This window comes from Lithobates pipiens, unplaced genomic scaffold, assembly GCF_037356315.1.
Source record: "Lithobates pipiens isolate NorthernLeopardFrog02 unplaced genomic scaffold, aLitPip1_a1.2 Scaffold_8, whole genome shotgun sequence".
Taxonomy (NCBI): domain Eukaryota; kingdom Metazoa; phylum Chordata; class Amphibia; order Anura; family Ranidae; genus Lithobates; species Lithobates pipiens.
The window spans coordinates 600,345,383-600,364,769 of NW_027507903.1; the positions used below are offsets into that span (position 1 = coordinate 600,345,383).

Genomic DNA, 19,387 nt, shown 5'->3' on the forward strand with positions numbered 1-19,387 from the left:
AAGGTTTTAACCCCCCTGATTGCCCCTAGAGTTAACCCTTTCACCAGCGATCACCGTAAAAGTGTCACTGGTGACGCTGGATAGCCAGTTAATTATTTAGTTATTTAGGTTCCCGTCAGGTTTTTATATAGCGTCAGGAACCCCCATATACTACCTAATAAAGGTTTTAACCCCCTGATTGCCCCTAGTTAACCCTTCCACCAGTGATCACCGTATAAGTGTTACGGGTGACTCTGGTTAGTTAGCTTGCTTTTTATAGCATCAGGGCACCCACCATTTATTACCCAATAAAGGTTTAACCCCCTGATCACCCGGCGGGTGATATCAATTAGGTTTTAGGGTCAGGGTCTGCGTCGCCCCAGGCAGCACTAGGTTAGTGCCAGTAGAGCTAACACCCACGCGCAAAGCATACACCTCCCATAGTGGTATAGAATCTGAACAGATCAATATCTGATCTGATCAGATCTATACTAGCGTTCCCAGCAGTTTAGGGTTCCAAAAAAATGCATTGTTAGCGGAATCAGCCCAGATACCTGCTAGCACCTGCGTTTTGTCCCTCCGCCCAGCCAACCCAAGTGCGGTATCGATCGGTCACTGTCACTTACATAAAAACACGTTTGCAGAGTCAGGCCTGATCCCTGCGATCGCTAACAGTTTTTTTTGGTAGCATTTTATATTTAAATCCTGAAGGCGGTGCTTGGTTTTTGGGGTCCCGTACGCGGCTAGGCTCCCAAAAAGTCCCACACATGTGGTATCTCCGTACTCAGGAGAAGCAGCAGAATGTATTTTGGGGTGTAATTTCACATATGCCCATAGTATGTGTGAGCAACATATCATTTAGTGACAACTTTGTGCAAAAAAAGAAAAAGTTTGTAATATCCCTGCAACTTGTGGCAAAATATAAAATATTTCACGGACTCCACATGCTTCTCAGTAAATAGCTTGGGGTGTCTACTTTCCAAAAAGGGGTAATTTGGTGCTATTTTGGCATTTTATGGCCTTTGAAACTATGATAGGTAGTGAGGAGTGAAATCAAAAATTTGCACCCTTAGAAATCCTGAAGGCAGTGATTGGTTTTCGGGGTGCCGTATGCGGCTAGACTCCCAAAAAGTCCCACACATGTGGTATCCCCGTACTCAGGAGAAGCAGCAGAATATATTTTGGGGTGCAATTCCACATATAACTATGGCATGTGTGAGCAATATATCATTTAGTGACAACTTTTTGTAAACTTTTTTTTTTTTTGTCATTATTCAATCACTTGGGGGAAAAAAAAAATATTCAATGGGCTCAACATGCCCCTCAGAGATTTCCTTGGGGTGTCTACTGTCCAAATTGGGGTCATTGGGGGGGGGGGGGGTTGTACTGCCCTGTCATTTTAGCATCTCAAGAAATTAGATTAGTCATAAATTAAAAGCTGTGTAAATTCCAGAAAATGTACTCTAGTTTTTAGATGCAATAACTTTTGCGCAAACCAATAAATGTTCGCTTATTGACATTTTTTTTTTACTAAAGACATGTGGCTGAATACATTTTGGCCTAAATGTATGACTAAATTTGAGTTTATTTGATTTTTCTTATAACAAAAAGTAGAAAATATCTTTTTTTTTTCTAAATTATCAGTTTTTTTCCTTTTATATCGTAAAAAATAAAAATCGCAGAGGCTATCAAATACCATCAAAAGAAAGCTCTATTTGTGGGAAGAAAAGGACGCAAATTTTGTTTGGGTACAACATTGCATGACCGCGCAATTACCAGTTAAAGCAGTGCAGGGCGAAATTGTAAAAAGACCTCTGGTCTTTAGGCTGACAATTGGTCCGGGGCTGAAGTGGTTAAGAAGAACATGACAGGGACTTGACATTCTTCTGAACACCTTTGTACCTTTAGGTTTGATGTACCACTACCAACCTTTGCTTTATTGTCTCCCAATCAGGAAGTTATATTATCTGCCTTATGAACTATCTTAGATTTAATTTTTTATTTTTTGCTATTATATTATTTTACATCGCAGTTATTCATACACTAAATGTATGTGTCTATGCAAAGTGTGCAATGGTGATGTAAGTGAAAGGTATATAAGGAGGGATGTCTAGTCTCGGTCTCCATATTTCTGTTAAGGAAGAACCTTCTACAATCTCATTTCCAAGAAGTAATCTTATCATTGGATTTCATTACTGAGCAGACTCAACCATGAAGCTTTCATCGATGACTGTGATGCTACTTGTTGCAATGATAGGTAAGTGAAGCTCTTCTAATTACAGCATTTTTTACACTCTTTTGTAGCTGGGGGTATGTACTGACTTCCTGTTTGATGACAACTTGATGACAAAAAAAGGTACAGAATGGCATGACAGTGTATAATATATACACTATATTGTTAAAAGTATTGGGACCCTGACTTTACATGCACATGAACTTTAATGGCATCCCAGTCTTAATCTGTAAGTTTCAATATACAGTTGGCCCACCCTTTGCTGCTATTACAGCTTCAACTCTTCTGGGAAGGCTGTCCACAAGGTTTAGGAGTGTGTCTATGGGAATGTTTGACCATTCTTCCAGAAGCAAATTTGTAAGTTCAGGCACTGATGTTGGACGAGAAGGTCTGGCTCACAGTCTCCGCTCTAATTCATCCCAAAGGTGTTCTATTGTGTTGAGGTCAGTCAAGTTCCTCCACCCCAGACTCGCTCATCCATGTCTTTATGGACCTTGCTTTGTGAACTGGTGTGCAGTCATGTTGGAGCAGGAAGGGACCATCCCCAAACTGTTCCCACAAAGTTGGGAGCATGGAATTGTTCCATTCACTGGAACTAAGGGGCCAAGCCCAACCCCTGAAAAACAACCCCACACCATAATCCCTGTCCACCAAATGATTTGGACCAGTGCACAAAGCAAGGTCCATAAAGACATGGATGAGCAAGTTTGGGGTTGAGGAACTTGACTGGCCTGCACAGAGTCCTGACCTCAACCCGATAGAACACCTTTGGGATGAATTGGAGCGTAGACTTGTCCAACATCAGTGCCTGACCTCACAAATGTACTTCTGGAAGAATGGTCAAACATTCTCATAGATTGATAGATCTGATTTAAAGAAAAAATATTCCAGCATGTATTCCTGACTCAAGAGCCTTCTATTTCGCTCAGGCTCCTCAAAATCTCTGAGTTTCTGCTGTGATCTGACCTCCTGTGAGAGGGTGACTACATTCTCCATGGTCCTGCTGTATGTAGGAACATAACCACCCTCTCATGCTCGCTACATCTATGGGTTAGGAAGTATGGACTATGTGTGATGTGTAATGCGCATAGAGCAGTGCACATGATCGCAACCAATGTTCACCACTTGTTCCAAACGAGGGTGAAAAGGAGATGTTCAGGAGCTCATGGAGGACAATAACAAAGTCAGAATAACACAACAAGAAACAATTTAACGAAAAAAGATTACAGGGCCATTAGGTAGTGGACGTGCATAGATTATTTTTGGAAAATAGGAAAATTGTTTACTTTAATATCAGTAGTCTGGGCATTTTAACAGTGTCACTTTAATATCCATATTATGGACAATAACATAAGCAGCTAGGGTAGTATTGCTGGTAGACCCTGGCACCCAGGGTACATGCCCCTGATCTTCTACTGGGTGCCCTGGGTCTCTTTTGCAGCAATCTATCCTGTCAATGCAAGAACAGTTCTGTAGTCGTCCTTCGATGAACCTCCATTTATTGGCTGATGTATCCATTTGATTGGTTATATAATAATTAGGGATGGGCTGAACACCCCCCCCTTGGTTCGGTTCGCACCAGAAACACAGCGAACAGGCAAAAAGTTCTAAAGAACACGCGAACCCTATTAAAGTCTATGGGACACGAACATGAAAAATCAAAAGTGCTAATTTTAAAGGCTTATATGTATGTTATTGCCATAAAAAGTGTTTGGGGACCCATGTACTGCCCCAGGGGACATGTATCAATGTAAAAAAAAGTCTTTAACCACTTCCCGACCGGCGCACGCCGATGTACGTCGGCAGAATGGCACGAGCAGGCATATTGGCGTACAGGTACGTCCATTTTAATATGCCGCCCTGCCATCGCGTGCGCGTCGCCGGCAGCACGCTCGCGTGCCGGTCTGGACCCCCATGAGTCCCCGATCGTCTCACGGGGCAGCTGAACGGAGAGATGCCGTTGTAAACAGCATCTCCCCGTTCTGCCTAGCAACAGGTGACGCTGATCTCTGCTCCATGTGATTGGAGCAGAGATCAGTGTTCACTAACACAAAGCCCAGCCCCCCACAGTTAGTAGCACGCCCCTAGGAACACTTAACCCCTACACTGCCACCCACTGGTTAACCCCTTCACTGCCAGTATCATTTACACAGGAATCAGTGCATTTGTATAGCAGTGATTGCTGCATAAATGACAATGGTCCCAAAAAATGTGTCAAAAATGTCCGATGTGTCCGCCATAATGTCGCAGTCATAATAAAAATTGCTGATCGCTGCCATTACTAGTAAAAAAAAAAATATTAATAAAAATGCCATAAAACTATCCCCTATTTTGTAAACGCTATAACTTTTGCGCAAACCAATCAATAATCGCTTATTGCGATTTTTTTTTTTTTACCAAAAATATGTAGAAGAATACGTATCGGCCTAAACTGAGGGAAAACATTTTTTATATATATTTTTGGGGGATATTTATTGTAACAAAAAGTAAAAAATAATGCGTTTTTTTCAAAATTGTGGCTCTATTTTTGTTTATAGCGCAAAAAATAAAAACTGCAGGGGTGATCAAATACCACCAAAAGAAAGCTCTATTTGTGGGAAAAAAAGGACGTAAATTTTGTTTGGGAGCCACGTCGCACGACCGCGCAATTGTCATAGTGCCGAATCGCAAAAAGTGATCTGGTCTTAAGCCAGCTAAATGGTCCGGGGCTGAAAGTGGTTTACTACTGCTTAAAGTGAAACAATGAAAAAGAAAGTTTCCTTTAAATATCGTGTTGATGTTGATGGGGAAAAGAGCCTCTTCCCGACAACCCTGGCCATTGGTTGTCGGGGTCTGCGGGCGGGGGGCTTATCGGAATCTGGAAGGCCCCTTTAACCAGGGGGCCCCCAGATCCCGCCCCCCCCACCATTTGAATGGGCATCGGGTACATTGTACCCCTTAACATTCACCAAAAAAAGTGTCAAAAAGTAAAAACCACAACAGATAGTTTTTGACAATTTCTAAATTAAAAATAAAAAAAGGTGTCCCGTGATGTACATCCAGCTTCAATGACGTTGCCCGTCAGACCCGAAAAATAGAAGAAAAAAAAAAAACTGCCTCCATGGGGGGCCTCCCGGCGACTGCTGTCTTTTCGCTGTGACAGCTTATATATAGGCAAGGGCCAGGCCACCCACTGACGTGACCAAATGACCCTGCCCCCTCTGACGTCACATGAAGTCAGAAGAGGCTGGGTCACTCGGTTATGTCACTGGGTGTTCCCTTACTTGCCTATATAACAGCTGTCACAGCCAAGACACAGCCGTCGGCGGGAGGCCTCTTATCGAGGCAGAGCTTTTTATTTTTTCTATTTAACGGACGGCGGCATGATTGAAGATGGAAGGACATCGCAAGACATTTTTTTTTTCTAAAGGCAAAACTTCTGTTGGGTTTTATTTGTCATTTGTGCTTTTATTTATTTTCTGTAGAAGTAAGAAGAAATCTCTCCAAAGGAAATCAGTTCTTAGGCCTTGTACACACGGTCGGACATTCCGACAACCAAATCTGTCGGATTTTGTCCGACGAATTTTGTCCGAAACTGTTGCATACACACGGTCGGACAAAGTTGTCAGAAAATCCGATCGTTCAGAACGTGATGACGTTATTTCGTTACGACGGGACTACGTTCAGGCTAGTAGCCAATAGCTTTGGTGTAGGAATTTGATCTGAGCATGCGTGGCACTTTGTCCGATCGGAATTCTCTACACATGATCGGAGTATTCCGATCGGAGCATTTTGTCGGAAAATTTTATCAAGTTGGAAAACTTGGTCCGTTGGATACTCCGACGGAAACAGTCCAATGGAGCCTACACACAGTCGGAATATTCGACAAAACGGTCCGATCGGACACAGTCCGTCTGAATCTCCGACCGTGTGTACAAGGGCGTAGACATTTGTCCCTATGAGAAGATTTGACCTCTATTCCTGTTCTGGGGACAACTCAATATTTTTGATTTTTTTTTCCCCCTACTTCAGTCCCAGTGACAATGGTCGCCAGGACAAATAGAAAGTTCTAACTCACCAGTCTATCCAAAACTAAAAATAAAAAAGTTTGGGATTTAACTACACTTTAGGTTTAGGGGTTATAGCTAAATTAAACTGCACACAAAGTTTTGGACCTACAGCAGCTTTCTATAATGTGACGCAACAACTGCAAACTCTCTTATTGTACCTTCAGAATCTTGTCCCTGAACACATCAAGCTGCACATGCACAGATCATTGTACAATGTACAACATTTATGGCAGAAGAGACATACAGAGTCTTCTCAGTCATAAAAAAGATAACTCTCAGAATTTATAAATTAACCGACTCCAGTTTTTATTACGCCTGCCATTAAGTGAAGATTTATAGGTTGAGGTTAAAGAGGAACTGCAGTCTGCTCACATAATTTGTAATAAAAACATCTTTGCCATTCTAAAGCTTTCCTCCAACTACTTTGCATATTATTTTATATATTCTGTGATTCTGTAATTGCCAAATATGCTGCACAAATCTCCCTCCACTGAGACCGGCTGCATTCATGTTAACTGTGGGCAGCTGGGCAAACCTCCAGCTCTGCAGCCCGCTTTGCCCCTTTTATGACTCATCCCCCCTCCCTTCCTGGCAAACTCTCACAAGAGTGAGAGAGAGAGAGCTGTGCATGATGATATAAGCCTAGGCTTTTTACCAGACAAGAAACAGGATGTGGTCTGTATAAGGTATTTACTGGCACAAAAAATATTTTACTACCCAAAGTTAAAACAAGGGCAGAAGATTTAATAGATGGAAATATGAAAAAATTACTGAAGGTCCGCTTTAAGTTTAATGGTTAGTTGTACGTTAAGTTCACAAGTTAAGCTTAGTAAAGGCTATGTTAAATTTTATGCCACGTACACATGACCGGACTTTCCGGCTGGGTCTGATGGGATCAGCTCGTCAGACAATCCAATCATGTGTTGGCTAATCCGATCGTTTTTCCTTATAAAAATCAAGTGGACCTAGAAATAGAACATGTTTTAAATCTGTTCGGCGGACTCAATTCCTATCAGGAAAACCGCTCGTCTGTATGCTGGTCCGACGGATCAAATATGACGGAAGGGAAGCTATTGGCTACTGGCTATTGAACTACCTTTTTTAGTCCTGTCTTACGTCATCATGTTGAAAATGAACTGACTTTCGAACGGACTTAGTCCGTTCGTGTGTGGCCAAGTCCGTTCCTTTGGAAGTCCATCAGAACTCCACTGAAAAGTCAGTCGGGAAGACCGTCAGACCTAGTCTGCCGGAAAGTCTGGTCATGTGTACGTGGCATTAGTTGTACGTTTATGATGTTAGGTTGTCTTGAGGGTCATGGTTTTGAATAGGCTATATTGGTAACTTTGCTTTGATTGCTAGGGATTAAAAATAATGTTATGTTCATTAAAAAAATTATTATTTTAGTATAATCATATAGTTTTGTCCATGTCCTCATCAGCATGTTCACAAGGCGCTTTGCAGAGTTGGCCAATAGGCCCACAAGGTACTGCCAGATCTTGAAGGCATATGGCCTGGTATGGTTCAGAAGGGGAGGAACATGGTAGTTTCTCCCCTTTTCTGCCAGGCTGCATGCTCAGATAAGGGTCTAGAATAGATTTGGGGAGGGCATGCTTTTTTCTTGTTATAGCATTGGTTTCCCCCTACAAATCCATATCCGAAAGGGTGTGGTATGGACTGCAGGGGGAGTCCCGCTCTTTTTTTTTTTTGCATGGGGTGCCCCTTGATATCCATAAGAGACATGAAGGGTCACCCTTTGTTTACACACATCCGTCAACTGGAAATTCCAGCTAAATGGGCTGACCGGGGATGACTCACTAGTTTTTAGGGTGCCATGGCCACCAGCTCCCTAACAAGCAGTTTGTGGAAAGTAGCCACAGTTAGCAGCAGTAGTAGTAACACTGCTAAATGTATCACTTCCCACTGCAGCTGGAGTTTCAGCTTAGACAAACACCCCTTTAGTATGTTTGAAGGTTTAATGAACAACCAAACAAAATTGAGTCCAAACATGGGTTCAGATCAAACTGGTAGCTCATTCCTAGTATGGAGGGTCAACTACATTATATGCCAATTTTAACCATACAAAAGATATAACAATTTTTTTTTTTTAAGTATTTTTTAAGGAGGAGGGGGACAAATAGTTTTATCCTTCATAATAAGCCATTTCATAAAAATGGCTTCTACATTTTATAATGTGTATTAAATTGAGTTAAAAACACCCATTGATGCTTGTACTTTTTACCCTCTTTTGTTTTTTTATATTTAAATAAATTTCTTCTTTTCAGAGTGGTTGTTTCTTCAGTTTTTTTATTTTTTTTAACTAAAAATATTCACCTTTCTCTAAAAAAGGTGTCTTTAAATTAGCTGCCTGATCATAATAATCACTAAGAAAATTACAACTTTTTCTTTCATCATAAACTGTGGAAATGTAAGTATCCACTGAGGCTTATGGCAGCTGAACCATGATTATAAGTTGTTCGTTTAAGAAAGAATCATTAGAATGCGCAAATGCCATTACTACAAATAAATATCATTGGTGTTATTGGTGTTGTTCAGTCACTCCTGAAACTTACTAAGAGCACTTTTTTCACCATTCCAAATAAGAGGATGTCATCTATGTACCTTCCCCAAAACATCAGCTCCCGAGGAGTGGTAGCATAGACAGCACCTCCCTTCCAGCAAGCCAAATTAAATTGAAGACCATTTGCAACACCACCAAGTAGCTTTCCCAGCTATAGTGATTGCCAGGAACATCAGTATTTATAGCCACAGAAGTAACTCAGTACTTAAACCCGGACTAAACTTAAAGTAGTATTCCATTCAAATTCTAACTATACCTAAATCTATTCCCATTTTAAGCCTTTTCTAAATACCCTGTGTGTGAATGTGTGAATGGAAAGAGGTGTATACTCTACTATGCTGAGGGTACTCCTGTCTAGTTACATGATTTATTTCCAGTACCAGCTTCAGTGTAGAAGAGGGATAGCCAACAATGGATGCCTGTAGTAAGCCTATGAGTGACCTTATCGCCCAGGCTCTGCAGTCATTATCTGCAATCTTTCCTCTTCAGTGAAGTCGGCCATTGGAGAGATTGTGTAACTGGCCTGGAGTGCCCTTAGTATAGGTAAGTATAGATATCTTTCCTTTACAGTATATTTAGAATAGGTACAATGTCTCGTTTGCAATAATATACACTTAGCTGCCTACTTTTGATCTTCCACTGAATGCATGCTGAGCTGCTCATGCACAGCTCACCATACTTTCTTGGCACACTACAGCTGTTCACATGAGGCATGAAGGAGACATCTACTTAAAGGAGAAGTATGGCTAAACCTTTGTTGGCCATACTTCTCCTGTGGATCACAGGAGTGCAGTTAATTCTGCACTCCTGTGACCTATTTTTGGTCTAGGTTCGGGAAATATCTGGACAATATGGTCGGGATCCAACCAGATGCCTGGACCATAACCTGGCTCAGGCTTGCAGCTATCCACTGAGAGCCTGACCCAGCCCCCCCGCCCCTCCACAGCCCAGCACTCCAGTGAGAGCTGGAGGGGAGATCAGAGAGCTGCTGACTGACAGTCATGAGTTTCTGCTCAGAGTGGAGGGGGAAAACTGAGCGATCAGTGGTGTCTGATTGCTCAGTTCTCACTGCAAAACTGCCTGGGGACAGATGCAGCATCGGACCAATGCTGCATCTACCTAGGTGCATATAATTGTTTGTTTTTTAAATCACAAACATATCTTTTAAAACTTGAACAACCATCCCTAAAGAAAAGTGGGGGGCCTTTGACAACATCTGTCACTTACATGTAATGCTGTTCTAACATTTCTACCCCAAGGATTGGACAATTCAAACCTTAGGCCATATAACTAAGACAACTGACACTAGTCCTAGACTAGGTACTATGGTGATTGGAATCAATATACATAGAACAAATGTTCACCTTTTCCATTATGTTCTCTGCATAGAAACCAGCTTCCAGATGTTTTTGACAAAGCTTAATTGAGTAAGCTGAGGTTAAAAGCAGAGGGGCTGCCATGCACAGCTGCACCAGATTTTTCACTCTCCAGCTTTAGTAAATCAACCCCAATGAATACAGTGCAGTGGTTGAGACTATGTAACATGGTTACATTGCTGGTTATTATGGGAGAAAAAAATGCCTAAAGTTTTCAGTGTCAGGACATGTTAGACTAATAACAGGAGTGTGGGTATACAGGGTGCAGCCCATACCCTGGTATCAGTGTGGGTATACAGGGTGCCTCCTAGTGCCCAGATATTGATAGGGATATATAGGGAGCCAGCAAGAGAACAGGTATCAGTGTGGGTATAGAATGTGCCCCCACCCCCAGTGCCCAAGTATTGGTGTGGGTATACAGGGTGCACAACTCCCCTCCCACTGACCATCTTGTGTCCCCCAGAGCTCTCAGGATAATATAATGGAACCTACAAGCAGAAAGTGATAGGGCTCTGGCAAATAAGGTTGAGTATGAGCTTACAAGTGACAAATATGACAGCACATGAGCTTGAGGATTAACCCAGTACTGCATCATGGAAGGCAGAAGAGAGAGTCACATACTCCCCTATATTTGGAAGACACCAGGTATTTCATGGAACTCCGGGAAGGTAAATGGGGTGACTGGGAAGGATAAGTATTCACGGCAGAGTTGCAGGCTAGCCAAAAAAAATTTTTATTTTATCCCAAATGGAAAAATATCAAATTTGCTTTATTTACCTGAGAAGCTTTATTAAACTGCTTTATCTGTTTGAACGTTTTATGTATTCCTTTCCTGTCTTAGCCATGTTCATCACCTTTATTCATTTTTCTTTAATTTCTCCAGGAAACAACACAGCTACCTTAACCACTACTGCTCAATTATCACTTTCAACTAAAGAAGCAACAATTATAGCTCAAACTACAACAGAAGCAACCAATACAACACCTGCCTCTAATACAGCATCTACAAGTACAACCAATATAACAACGGCCTCTAATACAGAAAATATTAAAACTACAAGTACAAGCTCACTGACAACCACCACAAGTAACATTAGAACACCATCATGTGAGTTATGCCTAAGTATTGATGTATTCATTAAAAATAATCTAAGTGAGGCCCCATGTGTTCAGTCAGTAAGACTATCTTGGTTTACAGTATGTAGTATAGAGTTAATAGACTACTGGCTGTACTATAGAAGTTTTATTTGTATCTATAGCCAAGATTTTTAGTTTTGGATAAAGTAGGAAAGGGCTTATATACAGTTGTGCTCAAGAGTTTACAGAATGGCAGAATTTATGATTTCTTGACCATTTTTCAGAGAATATGAATGATAACACAAAAACTTTCTTCTTTCACTCATGGTTTGGCTGAAGCCATTTATTATCAATCAACTGTTTTTACTCTTTTTAAATCATAATCTCAACAGAAACTACCCAAATGACCCTGATCAGAAGTTTACCTGCCCCAGTTCTTAATACCTTGTATTGCCCCCTTTAACATCAATGACAGCTTGAAGTCTTTCGTGGTATTTTTGGATGAGGCTCTTTATCTTCTCAGATGGTAAAGCTGCCCATTCCTCTTGGCAAAAAGCCTCCAGTTCCTGTAAATTATTGGGCTGTCTTGCATGAACGGCACGTTTGAGATCTCCCCAGAGTTGCTCAATGATATTGAGGTCAGGAGACTGATATGGCCACTCCAGAACCTTCACTTTATTCTGCTGTAGCCAATGACAGGTCGACTTGGCCTTGTGTTTTGGATCATTGTCATGTTGGAATGTCCAAGTACGTCCCATGCACAGCTTCATGGCTGATGAATGCAAATGTTCCTACAGTATTTTTTGATAAAATACTGCATTCATCTTGCCATCAATTTTGACCAAATTTCCTGTGCCTTTGTAGCTCACACATCCCCAAAACATCAGCAATCCACCTCCGTGTTTCACAAAAGGAATGGTGTACCTTTCATCATAGGCCTTGTTGACTCCTCTCCAAATGAAGAGTTTATGGTTGTGGCCAAAAAGCTTACTTTTGGTCTCATAACTCAAAATTACTTTGTGCCAGAAGGTTTGAGGCTTGTCTCTGTGTTGTTTGGCATATTGTATGCAGGATACTTTGTGGCATTTGCGTAGTAATTGCTTTCTTCTGGCGACTTGACCATGCAGCCCATCTTTCTTCAAGTTCCTCCTTATTGTGCATCTTGAAACAGCCACACCAAATGTTTTCAGAGAGACCTGTATCTCACCTGAAGCTATTTGTGGGGTTTTTTTTGCATCTCGAACAGTTTGGCTGGCAGTTGTGGCTGGCATTTTAGTTGGTCTACCTGACCGTGGTTTGGTTTCAACAGAACCCCTCATTTTCTACTTCTTGATTAGAGTTGTAAGACTGCTGATTGGCATTCTCAATTTCTTGGATATCTTTTTATATCCCTTTCCTGTTTTATACAGTTCAACTACCTTTTCACGCAGATCCTTTGACAATTCTTTTGCTTTCCCCATGACTCCCTCACATGGTGAGAAGCATCTGCGGGCGCGCTCCCGTGATACAGCCGGTGGCTATAGCGTCAGTGGATGTGATTGACAGCAGCGCGAGCCAATGGCTACGCTGCTTTCCATCCATCCACTCCAGCCAATCAGCGGCCAGGCTGAACAGTGGAAAGGACGTCGGGGGACGAGCGCGGGACTTTCGAGGTAAGGTGAGGTAAGTAAAACGGGGGGGGGGGGCTGGGGGCGCAGGCACTGTCAGATGTTTTTTCACCTTAATGCATAGAATGCATTAAGTTGAAAAAACATTTACCTTTACAACCCCTTTAATGTTTGTAGTCATATCTTATATATGTGGTCTTTCAGTCCCCTTATTGTTCTTGTTGCCCTTCTCTGGACTCTATCTAGTTCAAGACATCCTTCCTGAGGATTGTTGACCAAAACTAGACTGCTTAACTCTTATCAGCTTAACTTTTGCTGTCTGTATCAATTGGTGAGATTTCTCTTGACTTCCTGTCCTAGATATGCAGCAGGAAATTAGAGATATTTTTTTTTTTTTACAGAATGGGGGGAAATTCTTTACTTAGACAGCTTCACCATTAAAACGATTTCTCTTCACCTCTGTTGGCATCTGTAACATTTTAGTTTGCCCTATACCACCCTCAGAGAGGGCTGACCCACTTGTGCTCAATAGTTGGAATAGGAAGATCCTACCCGCTTTAGGAATTGAATGGATTCCGGAGAGGGTTGCTGGAGTGGAACTCACTCCCCTCTCCTGATGTCTAGAGCGTCGGTCACCAGTATTGTCAGGTACATAAAATCACTTTCTGTCATAGTGACAATGCCTACAAGGACAAACAGATAGGGTAAGTCTAAACCAGGGACATCGACAGCAATAAAAACTTGACAAAGGATGTAATTCTTCAACACAAACTATTAATTCCAAAATGAAAAACAAACATACACTTTAACCTGTTGCTCATCATGATCACATGACCCCTGAGGACAGCAGACGCACTGAGGAAATGCGTCGGTTTACATACATGATACGACACTTCCACCATCGTGGTTGGAGCGCAGGTGGAGCGCAACTTGGCGTACCGACTCCATTTTTATGTGTTCTTAATGGAATGAGTAAATTTTTTCAAATAAACGGCTATAAGCTACACTATGGGGAGCTTCTTTTTCTGATCTACACATCTCGTTTGGCCACATCGTTGGGGAGAGACACCTGTGACAGACAGTTTATGGACTTTATTATGATTATATTGTTGCATTTACATAGTTCATTCATATTATTTGTCACATGCATATGTTTAATTTATATCACATGATTTGGTTTATTGAGGGTGGTATGAAATGTATTATTTATTTTTTTCACATTTTTAATAAATATGTTTGGCATAGGGATGTTGGTCCTTAACACCGATATTGCCCCATGGTGGTTAGGGTTTCTGTGATAAGTGTGTGTAATGAGACAAGCTCTCTCTTGATCGAGAGCCAGTGAGTCTGATTCCAAATCATGTGACCAAAGTGACAGCAAATCACAATAATCAGAAAAATTTGGCCCACCTGCTGGGATTTAATACCCAGTTAAAGGTCTGCAAGGAGGGGGAAGAAAGGGATGAAAAAAAGTATATGCTGCTGTTAGTGAGTAAAGCCATGTATATCTGGTAAATATATGGGAGCAAATCCAAAGCAATTTGTTTAGTATATTTATACTAGCTCTGTCGAATCTTCTTTATACATTCGACAGACACCATAAGCCTTCAAAGACAGATTCAATAGTAATTCATGTGGATTTTCGGACGAATGCAATTTTTGAACGAAAAATGAAATAAATAAAAACGAATTTCGGGAGTAACTAAATAAATTAAGTTTTCGGACGAAAACGAAATTCCGAAACAAAATATTTTACTCTGCACATGTCTAATATTTACTAGATCTTTAAAGTGGAAAGTCACTTAAAAGTTAAAGTTACACTCATCTTCCTCCTCTGCCACTCAGACCAGAAACAGTGTTTTATTGAGGGATAGAACTTGGATAGGTATTGTGATTATTATGGGTTGCCCATATTATGGGTTGCCCACCGGAACATACTTCTTCATATATACACTCCTTTCTTTCCTCCTGCACAAAACTTGTTGCAGAAAACAGCACAGACCCAGCTGGAACACAGTTTGGTGAATCTGGCAAGTCAGATCACTCAATCAGATCAAGCAAAAAGCCCTTTGCAGGCAGGGACCGCAGGCCCGTTTGGCTGTGTAGAGAAAATTCCAGTGTCCTGCTACATTCCTGTGGCTACTGTTCCCAGCACCACCTCTTCAGGCACTGCCAGCCCACCTGGCTGCAGCTGCCCCTCTCACTAGCCCTCCTAGCTGCGTCCCACAATTCTCCCAGACTGACAAACTTAGCAGCCACCCAGCTGTCTTCTCCCTGGAGACCTCTTGGATGTGCTAGCTGGCTCCTGTTGTCCTCACTCTTGCTCCCATGCTTCTGGACAGGACTCCCCCATGTGTTATAAGAAGATCCCTCCAGCACCTGACCCCAGGCCCGAGGCCATCCCCCAGAGTAGGGCGTTACCCTCAAGGGCCAATGACAGCCTCCTCAGCACTCCATCTACAGCTTCCACCCAAACTGCCCTTTGCTGACATGACCCTGTGTATTTTAGAGGTGCCCTCCCCCAGCCAGCCCACTTGCTGGAGCTTGGCTGGGGCCCTCATCAATACTCTAGGCAGATCCTCCTAACCTTCCTCCCATTCTTCTGGAAGTTTCTCCAAAGTTCCAGCAAGTAGGAGGAGGTGCTGCCTGATGAGTCATCCAGCCTCCCTGAGTCACTCCCACCTGACCCAGATTCAATACAGGCTTGGCTGCCAGCCAAACCTAACAATTTATCTACACTACAAACTATATACAACCTAGCACGCTACACTAGAGGGTGCTACAAGTGGAAATCTGATTCAATGACAATTCTCCCCAGAGGGGGTTTCCCTAAATTCAGAAAGACTTCCATTTATGTTCTAATATTTTCCCAGGGTCACAGACAGGGAAAAAATTGTGATAGTGTTCCCTACCTCTGTTTATTCCAAACTTAAAATAGTTATAGACACACTATAAAGGAAATTTGTATTGCAAGGACATAGAAGCAGAATTGCCCATCCCTACATGATCTTAAAACGCTAGTTGCTGGGTTGTCATGCTGGTAAATTTGCAGCAATTTTGTTTGAGGCACTGACCTGGAAAAAGTATATTATTCCCCACATAGGTCAATCTGACTTTCTAATCTGAAAATCTATATAAGATCAGAGGCAACCTATGGATGTGAATTAAATGGAAATTCTATTTGGATGTGAACACATCTGGTTGAGTAAGTTTTTTTGCTTTATAACTGAAAATGGCCAATGTCCAATGAGAACATAAAAGAATGAACCACGTAAACCAATGCCAATACCAACTATGTTTAGCCAGTTCCAGGCCCGCGGTTACAGCACTCTCCAGATCTGGCCTCACTTTCCTCTGCTGCATTTAAAAGAATAAAGCTTGGTCAAAGACTGCCCCAGCCAGTGATTGGATAGAGATGCCCCCTCCTATCAGGAAGCACCATGTGTACTGTGCAGTGTAAGAAGGCCTGATTGGCTTACAGTGTTTCTTTTTCTCATGATAGCCAATGTTTAAACCAACCACAATAAAGGCAAATACATCTGTTTGGTTGCTTTTTAATACGTCTGTATTGTTTCTTCTATAGTTCTAGCATGCCAGAATGGAGGTATCTATGAAAATTACATCTGTTATTGTCCAAGCAATTTTGAAGGAAAATTCTGTGAAATCATAAAAAACATTATAACTGTTGGTAAGTGTGGAAATAAATTAAATAGTTTATTATTTAACATACAATATATCTAACTTTGAAGTTATAGTCATGTTACTTAGTGTGCAGCTGAAGTTCCAATTCATTTTTTATTTTGCAAAGTGCTGTTAGCATTTAATAGGAGACACTTCCAGGAAAATCCCAATCTGCTCACTATGTTCACTGTGTTTAAGAGATTGGTGATACCTTATATCACCACCCCACTTTTTTCTCACTTTTCGCCCTTTTAACATCATCAGCAGCACCAGTAGTGAGCCCAGTTCTCACTGAAATACTTATCTCCAGTGCTGTTCCTTGCAGAAAGTTCACTTGACCACTAGATGGAGCCATTCCCTTCAGCATTCTCTTCTGAGCCCAAGATATCAAAGACCCTTCCCCTGGTGGCTCAGGCAACCCTGGAATCACAGGAGAGTGCTACCTCATGCCACCCCATCCTTGCTTGGTTCCTCAATGTGATGAGTGATCTCACTGCCAATAGTGAGACACAGGGGCCAGCTCTTACTGCAATATTTATCCTATCTCTGGCACTGTCCCCTACATAAAGCTGCTTCTGCCACTAGATGGTGCTGCTGTCTTCAGATTTCTCCTGGGAGCCCAGGGTGTCAAAGGTGCTGTCTCTTGGGGTAAAACATCTGGCCACCCTGCAGGAGAGTGTTACCTCATTCCACCCCATCTTTGTCCCACCATTGGCCCCTAAAAAATGATGAGCAGCTTCACTGGCGAACAGGGGCCAGTTTTCATTGCAATACTTATCCTATCTCCAGTGCTGCCCCTACAGAAAGCACTCTATGCCACTATATGATGCTGTCGTCTGCAGATTTCTCCTGTTAGCCCAGGGTGTCAAAGGTCCTCCCCTGGGAGCTCATCATCAGGTTGCCCTGGACCCCAGGAGAGTACTGCCTCAGTACCTGCTCCTTTGCCTTCTTATTAGCCTTTCGATCTGATGAGCAGGTTCACTGGCCAATGCAGAGGCACAGGGGCCAGCTCTCACTGCAATGTTTATCCTATCTGCAATGCTGTCCCCTGCAGAAAGTTCTCTTGGCCACTAGATGGTGCTGCTGTCTTCAGCTTTCTCCTGTTATCCCAGGGTGTCAAAGACCCTTCCCTCTGGGGGCTCATCATCAGGTCACTCTGCACATACAGGTGAGTGCTGCAAAGACTGGCAAGTGATTACATACTACTTGCAGAATTCAGGACCTGCCCACTGCCTGATGATGTCATAGGAGGTGGACACATGAGCTTAGGAAGCAAAAGGAATGCACCTGGAGGGAGCAGGAAAGTATAAAGAGTTAAAGTAAAAAAAAAAGTTGCAGAGGTCCTCCAAGGAAGCTAAAACACACTGATGATGTGGGAACATGCCTGGAGGGTACCCTATCTGACACTCCAAGAAGTGTCAATTTTGTATCAGGGCTGCTTCTCTAAACATCTAGCTCAGGGGTCTCAAACTGGCGGCCCTCCAGCTGTTGCAAAACTACAAGTCCCATCATGCCTCTGCCTGTGGGAGTCATGCTTGTAACTGTCAGCCTTGCAATGTCTCATGGGACTTGTAGTTTTGCAACAGCTGGAGTGCCGCCAGTTTGAGACCCCTGATCTAGCTGAATGTATATCTATTTCTGGGACTTCAGCTGTTCTTTAAAAAAAAAATGAGAATCAGTGTATTGGTGGGCATACACATAATGATCTGATTAAATGATTCTTCACAGAATCAGACAAAAATATGAATTATGGAAAAGATACTTAGGGATCTATTTATATAAAAAAAAACTAGCTGTGTGCATGTCTGTAAATAGCATACATTCGAGTTTTATATGCTGTGTTGGCCACATCCCTATGTTATAAATTTATAAAGAATAGAATTTCCCCTATTGGGTGGGACTTTTAAGGCTCAAATAATAGTAATATTTAAAAAATCTTTACATTTTACTTAAATTCCCTAAAAGAATAGTATACAAATTGTGTAAGAAGTTTTCACATAACAGGATACCAAATCACAAAATACAATATACATATGGTTGTTGCAAATTATACGTGCAGAGATTCTAAACGTATCCGACTCGTTTTGGAGTCAGTTAGCTCCTTCTTCAGGGTTAATTCTGTAAGCAGTATAATGTCATCTTTAGTAAAAATCACAACATATTTGGACATGCAAAATGGTGTAAAAATCACAACATACAGTACAGTTCCTTGAAATTTTCCACATTTTATCATGTTACAGCCAAAAACATATTTTTTTTTTGTTGGGATTTTATGTGATAGACCAACACAAAGTGGCACCTAATTGTGAAGTGGAAGGAAAATGATGAATGGTTTCCAAAATAATTTCCAAATAAATATGTGAAAAGTGTGGCATGCATGTGTATTCAGCCCCCCGGAGTTAATACATTGTGGAACCATCGTTCATTGCAATTACAGCTGCAAGTCTTTATGGGGATGTCTCTACCAGCTTTGCACATCTAGAGAGTGACATTTTTGCCCATTCTTCTTTGCAAAATAGCTCAAATTGGAAAAAAATTGTCAGATTGGATGGAGAGCGTCTGTGAACAGAAATTTTCAAGTCTTGTAACAGATTCTCAATTGGATTTAGGTCTGGACTTTGACTGGACCATTCTAACATATAGTTAGGTGAGGTTGAAAAAAGACACAAGTCCATCAATTTCAACCTATGTGTATGACTATATGTTAGTATTACATTGTATATTTCTATATGCTGCAGTCGTTCAGGTGCTTATCTAATAATTTTTGAATCTATTGATGCCCCCCCCCCCCCCCCCGCTGAGATCAC

General features: G+C 41.8%; 1 protein-coding gene across 2 annotated transcripts in view; it reads left to right on the forward strand.

The window, feature by feature from the left end:
* The first annotated feature begins 1,993 nt into the window (after positions 1-1,993).
* Positions 1,994-19,387, forward strand: part of LOC143961286 (mucin-17-like) — a 50,012-nt gene continuing 32,618 nt past the window's right edge. Inside the window, exons 1-3 of one of the 2 annotated variants that reach the window (XM_077470537.1) lie at positions 1,994-2,236; positions 11,099-11,323; positions 16,483-16,587. In XM_077470537.1, the coding sequence (XP_077326663.1) occupies positions 2,191-2,236; positions 11,099-11,323; positions 16,483-16,587 (376 nt within the window). In that variant the 5' untranslated portion in view covers positions 1,994-2,190. The remainder of the gene's footprint in view (positions 2,237-11,098; positions 11,324-16,482; positions 16,588-19,387) is intronic. The other variant, XM_077470538.1, reaches the window with a different exon arrangement.